This window comes from Limulus polyphemus, unplaced genomic scaffold, assembly GCF_000517525.1.
Source record: "Limulus polyphemus unplaced genomic scaffold, Limulus_polyphemus-2.1.2 Scaffold2000, whole genome shotgun sequence".
In the NCBI taxonomy this organism is placed as follows: domain Eukaryota; kingdom Metazoa; phylum Arthropoda; class Merostomata; order Xiphosura; family Limulidae; genus Limulus; species Limulus polyphemus.
The window spans coordinates 190,261-203,909 of NW_013667610.1; the positions used below are offsets into that span (position 1 = coordinate 190,261).

At 34.6% G+C, this 13,649-nt stretch overlaps 1 protein-coding gene across 1 annotated transcript; it reads left to right on the forward strand.

Moving 5' to 3' along the window:
* The first annotated feature begins 522 nt into the window (after positions 1-522).
* LOC106465615 (uncharacterized protein C18orf8-like) lies at positions 523-6,356 on the forward strand. The gene has a single exon (XM_013925851.2). The coding sequence runs from the start codon at positions 1,152-1,154 to the stop codon at positions 3,084-3,086; it is 1,935 nt and encodes a 644-aa protein (XP_013781305.1). The 5' UTR covers positions 523-1,151; the 3' UTR covers positions 3,087-6,356.
* Positions 6,357-13,649: the final 7,293 nt, after the last annotated feature.

A 13,649-nucleotide genomic window follows, 5' to 3' on the forward strand; every position in this document is an offset into this window, starting at 1 on the left:
GATTATATTGGTAATCGTCAACGCTGCTTAACTAAGGAGAATGTCTTTTAAACACTAAACAAGACATATGAAAAAATAACATGAAGAAAATAATATAACCATTTTTGCATTGTGTTTGTCAACCTCAAATTTAACTGGGAAACCGTATGAAGTCGAAATTATCTATAATCTTGTTTTTTCGACAGTTATGAAGTGTTTCAACAAACACGCCATGGCAGTATTACTTCATATGAATTGTTAGGTTTTATTTTTTCCTCCACATTTTCAGGCGAATAGCCTAGTCTTCGCGTAAATGCCTTTCTTTTACATACTTAAGGAAATTGAAACCTTTATACACTTTATGGATCAACAGTTGATACTGCGAAACTTTACAACAGAAATTATTTCTTGCTGCTTTTCTCTCGCAAACCATATTATTATTGCACTTACTAGCCATTTTATCCTTACTGTTTGAGCATTTGACCATCCTCATTCACGCCTTGTGGCGCCACAGTCTTTTAGCACGACGTATGGAAGACCACTGTGGCTATTACACATGTACGTTTAGTTAAGATATTATCACGTGACCAGTATGGTTATCTATAGCTATCTACGGGTAAATAAGAAAGCGAATCTGCGATGAAACAGTAAATGTCTGTAGAGGCATTACAACTTTAAAAGTGAAGATTGTAGTATGGAGAAATGTATAAGCAAAAAATAACCAGACGTTAATTGTGCTGAGGCTAGATTATAGAGACAATGAGTTTAATATTTTTAGATTGAGAAAAGCGAAATCATCGAGTCATTGTACAGAAACGGCGTTGGATTCTGAGTTAAGTTGAAAGTTAAACTACCTACTAAACTACAGTAGTAGTACAATACAGTAATACTGGAGTGTAAGAGATGTTGATCTGTTCAAAAGTTTAAATGAACTACGCTTATATCTACACTATTTTACGGAATTTGCCTCCAATACTTTCAGTTACTAAGGCTAGTAGTAGTAATTAAAATTAATACTACTACTACTACTACTTGAGTACTAGTACTAGTTTACCTTAGCAGTAGAAAAAAGATCATTGGATGGTGTTTATATATATATTAACTTCATTACATATAGCCATCCAAATCACACTAAAAAAAGTGGACTATAGTATTTTTAATAGACTTTAGTCATGGATGAAGAAAAGCATTTCCTCGAACTAGGCCCAAATCCTGTACGATTTGAACCTGTAAGCAAGATTTCAAATGTTTTCTTTGATGATGCTAATAAACAGGTTTTTGCTGTTCGTTCAGGAGGTGCTATGGGTGTTGTTGTGAAGGGCCCAGATGTGAAAACAAGTAGCAATTTTCGTATGGAAGATAAGGGTGATGTTATTTCTATAAAATTTTCACCAGACCAAAAAATATTAGCTATACAGAGATGTCAGAAGTCAGTTGAATTTGCAAATTTTTCTGATGATATTGATGCTTTAGAATATTCTCAGAGCTGTAAAGGAAAAACAACTAAAGTATTAGGATTTATCTGGACTGCAATTAATGAGGTGGTATTTGTTACTGATCATGGCATAGAGTTGTATCAGGTAAGCCCTGAAAAAAGAACTCTGAAATCCCTCAAAACATACAATGTCCCTGTAAATTGGTTTGTATATCAACCAGAAATAACTCTTCTGCTTTTGTCATCTGGTACACTTGGAAATATGCTGCATCCATTTCAATTTAGACCAGGTAGTGTTTATAGATTAGCGAAGTTTGAAGTTGACCTACCTATAATTCCCAAACCACCAAAATTGTGTTTGCTAGAAAGAGATGTAGCATTAGCAACAATTTATATGAAAACTTGTATCATTGTACTTAGGCATCAGTCCCGAGGCCCTGGTAATACTGGTGCAGAGATTGTTATATACACATTTCAGAAAGATACTCCACCAAGAAAAACTGACATCTTGAAGTTGGATATGAGTGGACGTTTTGCAGTTAATGTCATAGACAATCTTGTCCTTGTTCATCATCAGGCTTCAAAAACATCAATGATTTTTGACATAAGGTTGCCATGTGAAAGTGATGGCTACTTCAAGTATCATCGACCATTTACTTCACCTTACCCTATAAAGCCGTTTAAACTCAAGGTGCCTACCGTCCCAAGCCACAGTATGTCAGAATTGGCTGAAGTTGAATGTGAACTATATTCTCCTAACTGGATTGTATTTCAGCCAAACATTGTGATAGATGCCAAATTGGGATGTATGTGGTATGTGCAAATTCAATTAGAACCTCTTGTTGATAGAATTGCTGATAAATGTCTCCTGATTGACTTTTTGCTACTAAGAAAAACTTCCAAAGATGTTATCTTAAAGGTTTGTAGAAAGGGCATTTTACCAGAAAACCAGCTGTCTCTAGTGGATCTTGCAAGAATATTTGATAAATTGAACCATGTGTATAAAGCTTACGCAGAGAGTGAGGCTGCTCGTCAACGAGTTCAAGGTATAGTTATTGACCAGTCAGATATGTATACACATGTGTTTTCTGTGTTTGAGGAAAGTAGCGATATCAGTTATAAGTTAGTTGTTGCAGTTTTGATAGAGTATATTCGCTCACTGACTCAACACCAAATACCTGTACAACATTACTTGTATGAGCTCCTAATTAACACCCTTGTCCATCATCGTTGTTTCTACCAGTTACACCAATTTTTACAGTACCATATTCTCAGTGACTCGAAACCTCTAGCTTGTTTAATGCTTTCTCTGCAGAGCCTTTATCCTCCATCACATCAATTAGCTCTAGATATGCTAAAAAGACTAGGAACAGCTAATGAAGAAATAATTGAGGTTTTACTCTCCAAACAGCAAGTTGTGTCAGCACTAAAATTTATTCGAAGCACTGGTGACATGGATAACATTTCTGCTCGAAAGTTCTTGGAAGCAGCAATGAATACAGATAACCCAGCCATCTACTATGCTGTATTTAAGTGCTTCGAACAGAGGAATATCAGACTGAGAGGTTCAGCAGCATTTGCTAAAGGAGAACATTGTGAAAATTTTGTTAGTTATTTTGAAAATTTGTTTGGCTCTCGATCTAGTTTGAGTAACTATTGTGGACTAACCTAAGTATTTAAATGTATAGGGTTCTTCATGACAAAAAGGTAAAGGCTATTTAAAGTGAATCATTTCATACAGTGCATAAATATATGGTATCAAAAGTGGGAATTGCATATACACTTTCTATTTTATTCTTTAAGATAATTTATCTAGTACCCACAAATTTCTGTGATCTGTAATATTTGATATTAAAATAATATGGTGATAAAATAATCTGTGTCATGTGCTGTATGTTGCTTTATTTATCAAAATTTCTCTCAAAGTATGTTATTGAGAAATATTTTGATTTTAGTGGAAGATGAAATATATATATATATATATATAGTTATGTGTACATTCTTGAACACAAAACAACATTCTAAAATGGTCATAATGTGTAGGTGATATTTTTTTTAGACATAGAATGGTATATACCTGTAGCTTGTATTTCATAACATTATTATACAGTAGTTTTAACTTCAAAATATCAAAGCTTTAATCATTCAGCTAAATTACCAGTTACTTATAAAAAATATATTCAAGACATCATCATGTTAAATTTTATTTTCTTTTTTTTTTTTTAGAGGTAAAGTGTATGTATTATACTTGTTGTTAAAATGTTGCCTTTGTTAGCAAAATAAAACATTTTAAGTTGATACTTTTATTTCATATAATGAAAAGCTTGAGCTCATTAGTAATCTAAAATATGAGCTGTAAAGATAAGGGTTCTCTGAAAGAAAAAGTAATATGGTACAAATATGTATGAATTTAGGTTGTGTAAACTGGCTCAACTGTATAGTGTTTATGTTAAAACTTTATATGGAAGTATATCAATAGTAAGCTAACCACACACTGTTTCTAATATTTAAAATTCATTCTTGATTAATCCATTTGGAATTATTATTATTATTATAAGCAGATGAGACATTAAGAATGATATTTACACACTTCATACCATGCTCTTATTTGAATAAAGAAAATTATTTTTAGTACAATAATGTGTGAACACCATTTGGGTTAATTATCGTTGTATGGCTGTGTTACACTTCTGTAAGTATACTTTTTATATACATGGTTAATATTTTTGATTTCAAGGTACAGGTACATATCAAAAAATGGTCTCATGTATTTGCTATGAATGAAAGTATATGATAATGCTGTATTGTTCTGTATGTGGTCTCAAGCATTGTTTAGTGATAAATTTCTTACTTTATATCTAGAGTTATCTTCCTGCTGTGGTACAAAGATCAAAGTATATGAAATATATGTATCCATAAAAATCATTATTGGTTAACAGTATATTTATTTAATATAACATCTTCCATTATGAATTTCTTCAAATCTAGAAACCATCATCTTAGCAATAAACATAACTATTGCTTTAGTGAATGTTGTAACGTAGAAAGAGTACTTGTGTGTTAGTTTAGTGCGTAAGTAACAAAAATAATTTAGATGTGTGGATTTAAATACTCATTTGTGCAAAAAATGGAATTATTAAGGGAAAAGGATTTTATTAACAGAAACTAGTAAGTTACATAGTATACATATATATTTTGCATATTCTGAAACATCTGAAAATAATTAAATGTAAGATTTTAACATTCATCTTATAAGTTTTAAACTTCTTTTTTTATGTTTATCATTCTAATATTGTTTGAGGAGAGGTCTTAAGTAAATCCTTGAATCATACTAAAATGGCTGAATTAAATACTGCCAATTGCACCTACATTAAGAAATAATATGCAGTCCATGCATAACATGAATGATCTTAACATTATTGGTTTAATTTCTCTATATGCTTAAAGAATCACTCTGTTCAAAATATATTTTAAAATAGAATGACAATACATGTACAGGTGTAAATTTTATTTGTTTTATTTTATTAAACACAAAGTTAACTGAAATTAAGTAGTCAGATGACTTTAAACAAGTATCTTACAAATGACATTTCATTATAGTTAATGCAAAGTAATGCATTTGGGATCTAATTTGGATCATGTGTTAAATAGTAATGGGAACCAACTCAAAAATGTGGCAGAAGGAAAAGATATTAATAACATGGTTGATAAGCCACCAAAGCAGGGATATGTTGCTGGAAGTAAAGCCAATGCAGTGTAGGGTTATTTACAAATATCAATTACAAGTAGAAAGGTAATTATCTCTGTACAAATCTCTAGTACAGCCTCATTTTGAATATTGTGTTCAGTTTTGGTCTCCTAATTTAAGAAAGGATATTGGCTTGTTGGAAAGAGTTCACAGGAAGGCTACTAGAATGATTACAGCAATAGAAAAGTTATCTTTTAGGGGATAGGTTTATTTCTTATAACCTAATATATCTTGAGAGAAAAAAAAAGGTAGAATGTGATCATGTTTAAGATTATCAGACTATCCAGGAGACCTATAGTTTAAAGGCCTCTTGGTTTATTTTTGTTATATTCTGAAGATAACAGAAGAGAAAACACAAATTTGAGATTTGGAATAGACAGGTTAATTAACTAATGGAATGAGTTGCCATCAGAAGTAGTGGAGGCTAGCACCTTACATGAGTTTTAGATAGTAAAACAATTATTTCCTTAAAAGTAAAGATTCTTACTTTTTCAAATGGTGGGTGTGCAAGACTAGCCATGAAAGATCCAATGGTTTCTTGGTGTCTGTAAGTTATGTTAAATAAAAAACTGTTGTTTGATACATGTAGCATAAACATACAAAGGCAGCCACAGTATGGTACTACATGAAAATCTAGAATTAGTTTAAGTAGCTGTTAATTATGAGATAGAGAAAATAATGGTCACATATTTCTGCCAAATACTTTGGTAAAAGGTGTGATGTTGTATAAAGCATACAGGCAATACCATGATTGGTGGAGAACCAATAGGAGTTGAGAAAATTCAAGTGTACATAAATATTATACAAGCAAAAGATTACAGATGATTCCAAAAACAAATGGGAAGTTAGTGAGGGCAGGGGATAAAGTTGTAGGTGGTAAAGAAAATAGTTCACATGAAATGCAAAATTATGAAGAAATTGTTTTAAGTATGAAAAATGTTAGATAACAGAAGCTAACAGTTATGACTTATGGGAGCTTATTATGATAAGTTGCTTTCAAACTTGTACATTTACTCAAAATTGTTAAGTATGGAATATGTACGAGGTACTTAAGTGTTTTTTATATGTATGATATTGAAAGTATATTGGTGTTATTTGTATCTATTAGATCAGCAGAAATGTAATTAAATTCAAAAGTGCTCTTTTAATTTCAAACATGTATTACTGCAAGAAATCTGTGGTTCAAGAACAATAAACAGAAAAAATAAATTTATTAAATCCACCAATGGATTGTTTAACCCAATACTTACTGAAGGAGTCTATAGGGACTAAATTATTTGTGCACCAATTGCTTGTGGGTTCATGAGTCTTTTGATAACAGGGTTGCTAGTAACATAGTCTCACAAAATAAATTTGAACAAAAATGTCTCCAATATTACAATCTTACTAATTACCCCTGGGATCCCCTGTGTTTATTTTACACACCAAATGATCAGTTCTTTACACTGAGTGTTGTAACAGATAAAAACAGTTGCTCAGTATTATGGAATATGTGGACACCAGACACTGGTAGTAAATGATATAAAAATAAGTCAATTTTACATCAGTCTCATGTAGAACACATTGAAGTTTCTTTTAATAGGCATAAAACAACTTTCATTATGGATGTGATATAGTAGAAACTATTTTTTCTTCTGAGAAACTTGGTGTGCTGGACTGGGAATCCAAACATCCATGCTTTATACCCTGTTGCCACAAAATATAAATACTGAGAGTTAAATCTATTCAATTAGAGTTGGTAGTGCGTGTTGTTAACTAGATGCCTTCCCTCTAGTCTATAAGTTCAAAATTAGAGTTGACTAGTGCAGGTAGCTTTGTGCAAATGTCCAAAAAGGATGCAGTTATTTGGTATATATAATTATGAAAATCTATAATTTAGAAATATATCTATGTTATAAAGTAGGAGTTTCTAAAATTGTAAATCTGTATATTAAAAGAAGAGATATCATTTTTAACCATTTTTTTAAGTGGATGTCTAGATGTAGTTTACACAATCTTTATAAAACAAGCTCCTCAAAGAAACTGGGAATTAGTATATTTTGTAAATATGTAGTAATGTATATTGTTGTGCCTGTTTCCTTTTTTACCGAACTTTTTAAAAACATATAATTTATATAGACTTCAAAAATATTTTGAAAGCCTTGGATCGTAGCAAAGTTTTAGTGCACTGCGTAATACATTTAACTGAAACAAAAAATGAAGACTTCTGAAGATATTTTAATGATGATTTAGAAAATTTACACAAACAGAATGTGATCAAAGACTGTCCTTGGACATACATGAAAAACACTTCATCTTGGCCCCTCAGTGGCACAGCGGTATGTCTGCGGACTTACAACACTGCAAACCGGGTTTCGATACCCATAGTGGTCAGAGCACAGATGGCTTATTGTGTAGCTTTGTGCATAAATTCAAACAAACATTTCATCTTGAAACATTAAAAATATTAACACAGAGTGCAAGAAAATACAAAAAAATATATTGCCTTTGTCATTTCTGATGAACAAAGTTTCACATTTAGCCCTGGTGTTGGATAGTACTTGTTACCCTGAGTAAGTCTGACATACCTGTGAAATAAGAAATGTTGAATTTAAACAATCTAGTAGAGGATCATGTTTTCTACTTTCTTATATCAATATACTATTGTTCTAAATTCATCAGTTATTCTGGGTATGTTCAGTTTTCATAGACAAAATAGTGAAGAAGGTTGTAAAGTTGATTTTGTTTTAGCTATCTTTGTTCTTTTATCCTTCTATTAAAATCATATCTGTTCTCCTCATAATAGTATAGCTGCACATTGAGCAATAATGTAGACAGCAGTGTCCTCCAATGGTAGATTAGGTGGTATCTTGAAATTACAGTCTCCTCTATATTTGAATGATAATGACCAGTCATGTGATAAGTGCTAGTTGCCCTTGATAAATCCAACATTATCTGTATTTCATTAAACTTAAACCAAACAAATGTGCTTTCTTGCACACAAAAGTGAAATTTCTGTCACATTGTGAGAAAAGATAAATATCCACACATTCTTCTAAAATAACAGTGATGCAAAATTGGTCTCAACCTGTGACCAAGCAAGAAATTTGTAGTTTCCAAGATTGTCTTACCATTATGGGGCTTCTTCAAAAGCTGAGGAGCACTTCAGGTGGAAAGAAGAATGTGACCAAGCATTCTAGTTTTGGAAATGGGCTTCATTATAAACCCCAGTGTTGGTTTATCTATGACAGGTTTTAGTTCTTGTTGAACACCTGTTCCAATGATAGTGAAATTGGAGCAATGTTATTGCAGTTGCAGGATGAAGTAGAATGGATAATTATATATGCTAGTCAAATATTGATGATTCCATTCCTGAACACAGACACTGTACAACAAATAAAGAACTGCTTGCAGTTATGGCCTTCATAAAAAGTTACTTTTATGTAGAAAATTTGTTGAGAAGGTCATGCATGCTGATGAATTTTAAAACCTCAGAATGCATGATATCACACAGGATAACAGCACTATAGGAGTGTGATCTATTCATACAGTATTGCTCAGATTTGCAACATGGAAATTCTGACAGACTGTCTTGCCACATATTGAGACCCTATCCATTCGTTGGATGTTCAAACCCTAAGCACCATGCTGGAGTTGAAACAATTTTTGCCATAGCTACAGTAAGCTATAATCCAAGATATTCCACTAATGGATGGATGCCACATGAATAATGCTTTGAGAGTGCTGGGAAGAGTAACAGAAAGACCCAGCAGCAAGATGAAGTGCAACCCAATCAGATTGAGGAATGTAGTACGAATGCACATACTCTGCGATACTTGTACAAGCAGTTATGAGTCCAGGAAGGTGTGCTGTAATGTTGTTATAAGCCACCAAACTGTGACTCTCAGCCTGTTTTCCAGCTATTGGTCCCCAGTACTTTATGCTATGAGATTCTCCAGACTCTCCATAATATAGACTGGAGAATATCAAGATTTTACCCACTCATGTACTAACATTCAATGGCAATTTTATTGGCCACATTTGAGATAAGACGTTCAGCAGTGGTGTCAAACTGTATGCTGTCTGCTACCCAGAGGAACTGTCTGAACAGGGTAAACTGCTACATATAATTGTTGGTTCTCCACTACAGAGAATAGTCCTGGATATTGCATATACTTATGGCCATTGAGTACTTCACAAATTGGGCCAAGGGTTATCCATTGGTCAATTTTGTCAGCACATTAAGTGGCTGACTCATTGTGGGAGCATTTAATAACCTAGTTAGGAGCACCTGAAGAGGTCCGTATGAAACGGGGAATCTTTATCAGCTAACTGTTCTTTGAGATATGTAAACTTTTTTGTGTGGTGAAGATGTCCACTTTGTCTTATCACAACTAATCTGACGACTAGTAAAGTTGGTAATACAGTGTCAAATATATATATTTGCTAAGTTTGTTAATACCAACCAAACTGACTAGGATGAACACTTAATATACGTCAGGTAGCATATTGCACAACTGAATAGACATCAGCAGGTTGATCAATGAATATGTTTATGTTCAGCTGGAAAGTCTTGCTCCCTGTAAATGTGATGTATTGCCTTTACCATAGAGCATATATCCCACAGTGTCCACAACAATATGTGGAGTGGTTAAAGTCTGCAGTGAATTGAATGAAAAGCCACCATATGACAGAAGAAAGTGCCATGACAAGACAGTAAAGGAATGAATGTACCATAATGAAAATTGGGTGTGGCTTGAGTACATACCAACAGCAAAGAAGCCACTCAGCTCTAGCTGTACAGAACCTCATCAGAAGTTGAGAGGTACGTGAAAGCACATAGTTCATATCGATCAGCTGTGCCCATATATTGCCCAAAAACTAGTGGCTTGATGAGGAAGATATCGATGAGCCAAAATAGCACTGTTTTATCTTATTTTGAGCCAGAAAATTAAGAGAAAAAAGTTAAAAGTACTTATCGGACAATCCAGGAGAGCCAGGTGTGGAAGTGCTAAATCTGGAGACGAGAGAGAGCTCCAACAGTCAGTCAAACTACTGTTATTGGCCTCCCAATTGATATGGCAAGGATTGAACTTGATCATCACAAAGATAGGACAGCTTGTTCCAGTACATGTAATGTCAAGTGCATACACAGCTTGTAAAACTGGAGATGATAGCTAGGCAGTGGTGTGTGAACGTTCCCTTACCCTTTTTTTTAGTCGGAACGCCGTTCCCTCACTATTTCGAACGAACCCGACCTTACAAATCTCAAACTTAGTGAGGTTTTGCCCATCCCTAGAAGAAAGAATCATTAACCCTTTTATCCAGGTTGTAGGCAAGTTATCAAAGTATAATGAAAGAAATACTGCAAAATGCAAAATAAAACGTGTAGTTCTGTTAGTACTGATCACGAAGTTTCAAACAACTTATGGTCAGAGTTTATATTTCTTTTCACACTTATTTTCTGTAGTTATTAATTATATTGTTAGCAACTGACTTAGAAACTCGACGAAACAAAATGAATAGTACTGTTGGGACTTTTCAGTATGGACCACGAAATTCCAAAGTAAATCTCCTGAAAATTTCTACTTCCAATCTTTTCACACCTATTTCCTGTGTTTATTTTACTGTTTGTGATTGAAGTAGAAACCTTTCAAAAACAAAACAATGAATCTCCTTTTTTTTGGCATTAGGCTTTTCCTGGCTTCGAAAACACAGTTGGGTAGGGTTTATCGGCTTGTTTGTAGTGCAGTAATTACAACCAGCATTGTTTAAAGTACTATATAAAAGTGAGAGAAAATATTTACGATATGGCTGTATACTTGTTAGGTATTTGAATGTTAGTAACCTCCCTCATTGGTCAGGATTTAGCGGTATAGACGTAAAAGTGTATGTTACGACAGCGGAGGTCACGTGACCCTAGTAACACGTCATGCGCTTCTAGAAAATTCATGTCCCTTCTTGAAACCTCGAGTGTTTACTAGATATGCGGTATTCATGTATATAAGACCGCCTAGAAGTGACGGCAACAATGTAATGTAGTTGATTTGCAGACAGAGATAGAGACCGACAGTTGGATCGAGCGCGTGAGTCGTTCGTTGTGAAATATAGCGTTTGTTTAAGTTATAGCCTGACTGTGGAAATTAAGTGAATTTCAAAGTTGTATTGAGAAAGAATAAACTAGTTTTATTTAAGAAAGGACTTGTGTCGCTAAAGTTTCATCGGAAATAAATTATACGGGAAATTAACTAACGACCAGAGACGTAACATGTAAAAGCTTATGAACATCCTGTTTCCTATCTAACCTTACTTGCACAGTGACCAATAAATGCTTAGTTTCCAGTAATATAAATAAGGCCTGTTTTGGATTAGCTAATATTTCTAACTTAGTCTTGTTGGTAATCACTTTAGAAGCCTTAAATAAAAGGAATATTACTATAGTTTATGCAGACAAGTTAATTCGTTGCAGCATACTGTTTCTAGAAGCAATGAAGGAACATAAGAGTAAAAAGGCTTTAGAAGTAGAGAATGCCATTAAGGAAATGAAGTTTCATTAATAACACTGACAGATAACAACAAGATTGTTTCAATCAATCATGGTCAATTTTTAATCAGTATCATAAAGAATATGAAACAATGGTTATTCACACCACCTTCTTCTCATGAACCAAATGAGTCATGGCCAGACACTTCTAATTTCATTCCAAACATAATTTCTGAGCTCCGTACCTTAGAAGTCAATGAGTGGCCAGCAGAGATAAATTCAGGCTTTGGAGAAAAGGAAACAAAGTCCGTTTGTAAAAGTTTCAAATTGCCATTTTCAAAAACAACCACAGCATACAGAGACTTTCTAGACAACTTTGGGCTCCATATTCCACCAGATCTGAATATTTTAATCGGGTGTTCAAAAGTCATCCCATGCATTTCTTCCGAATGCGACTGTTGAAATTAAGTGTATCGTAAAGTTGTATTCGGAAAAAATAAACCAGTTTTATTTAAGAAAGGACTTGTGTCGCTAAAGTTTCGTCGGAACGAATTTACGGAAAATTAAGTAACGACTGGAGGCGTAACAAATTGGTGTCAGACAGTGGGACAGAAAAAAAAATGAAAACGAGAAGCGGCAAATCAAACTACAGCCTAGCAGACTTGATGGAAGCAATACAAGAACAGCAAAAGAAACAAGAAGAACGAGAAGAGAAATTACAACAGTTGTTAGAGGAAAAAGAAAAGAAACAAGAAGAACGAGAAGAGAAATTACAACAGTTGTTAGAGGAAAAGAATCTAACAAGAAGAACGAGAAATTAAACAAGAAAAGAAACAAGAAGAGAGATTACAGCATTTGCAAGAAAACCTGCAACAGTGGCAGCTCGAACAGCAAAATAAACAAGAAGAGAGATTACAGCAGTTGTTAGAGGAAAAAGAAAAGAAACAAGAAGAGAGACTACAACAGTGGCAACTAGAACAAGAAAGGAAACAGGAAGAAAGTATCCAACGGTTGCAGAAAAGTCAGCAGCAACTACAGGAAAGTCAACAACAGTGGCAAGAAGTACAAATGGAAAACATTAGTAAATTTAAAAGCGAATTAGATACGTTAAAAGACGATTCATTGTCTTTTACACAAGGAGGATACATTAACCATCGACTTAACCAGCCCCAGACAATGACAAGCCCTATCCAGACCCTGCAGCTAAACGCTAATGCGGACATATTCAGTCCCGTTAGAAGTCCCATCCCAGATATGAATGTCAGTACTAGGAGTGATCCAGTATGAAGGAAGCCACAGGAATACGATAGGAAAGCACCGTGGGAAGCATATAGAGCACAGTTTGAGTTACTGGCAGAGATGAACGGATGGACAGAGGGGCAGAAAGCAGTATATCTGTCAATGAGCTTGAAGGGACAACCACTGGAAATACTTGGACACTTGTCAGCAGACGACAGGCACAACTATAGAACACTGGTGTCGGCTCTTGAACTCAGGTACAGAACCCAAAACCAGTCAGAAGTCCACAGGGTCAGGGTCAGGAAGAGAGTCCGAGCTAAAGGGGAGAGCCTGCAAGAGCTGGCACAGGACTTGGAAAGCATGGCACACAAGGCCTACCCAACTGCGCCACCCGATCTCCTCAAGTTGTTGCTAAGGGTTCAATTCGTAAATACCTTGGACAGTCGACAACTTAAGATACAAGTGAAGCAAGCACACCCCTCTACCATGCAGGATGCAATGGCCAGAGCTCTCGAAGTTGAATCATATGTTAAGTCCAGCACGGAGGTACCGAGGTTGGTACAGTCATCTGGATTCAAGGCCAGAAAAGGTCAGCTTTCAGAGATGTTTGAGGGACTTTGCTGACACTGTAACAAACCTGGGCACAAGAGAGCTCAATGCTGGCAACTTCAACACAGGGGAGATGATACACTAGTAAAAGCTGCTACCAAGAAAGGCTGTTGGAACTGTGGGGAGCAAGGACATCTGAAGAGCCAGTGTAAGAAAAATACCACCAATAAGTCAGC

Excerpts from the sequence above, each read along its gene's own strand:
- LOC106465615 (XM_013925851.2), top strand. The coding sequence starts at position 1,152 with ATGGATGAAGAAAAGCATTTCCTCGAACTAGGCCCAAATCCTGTACGA.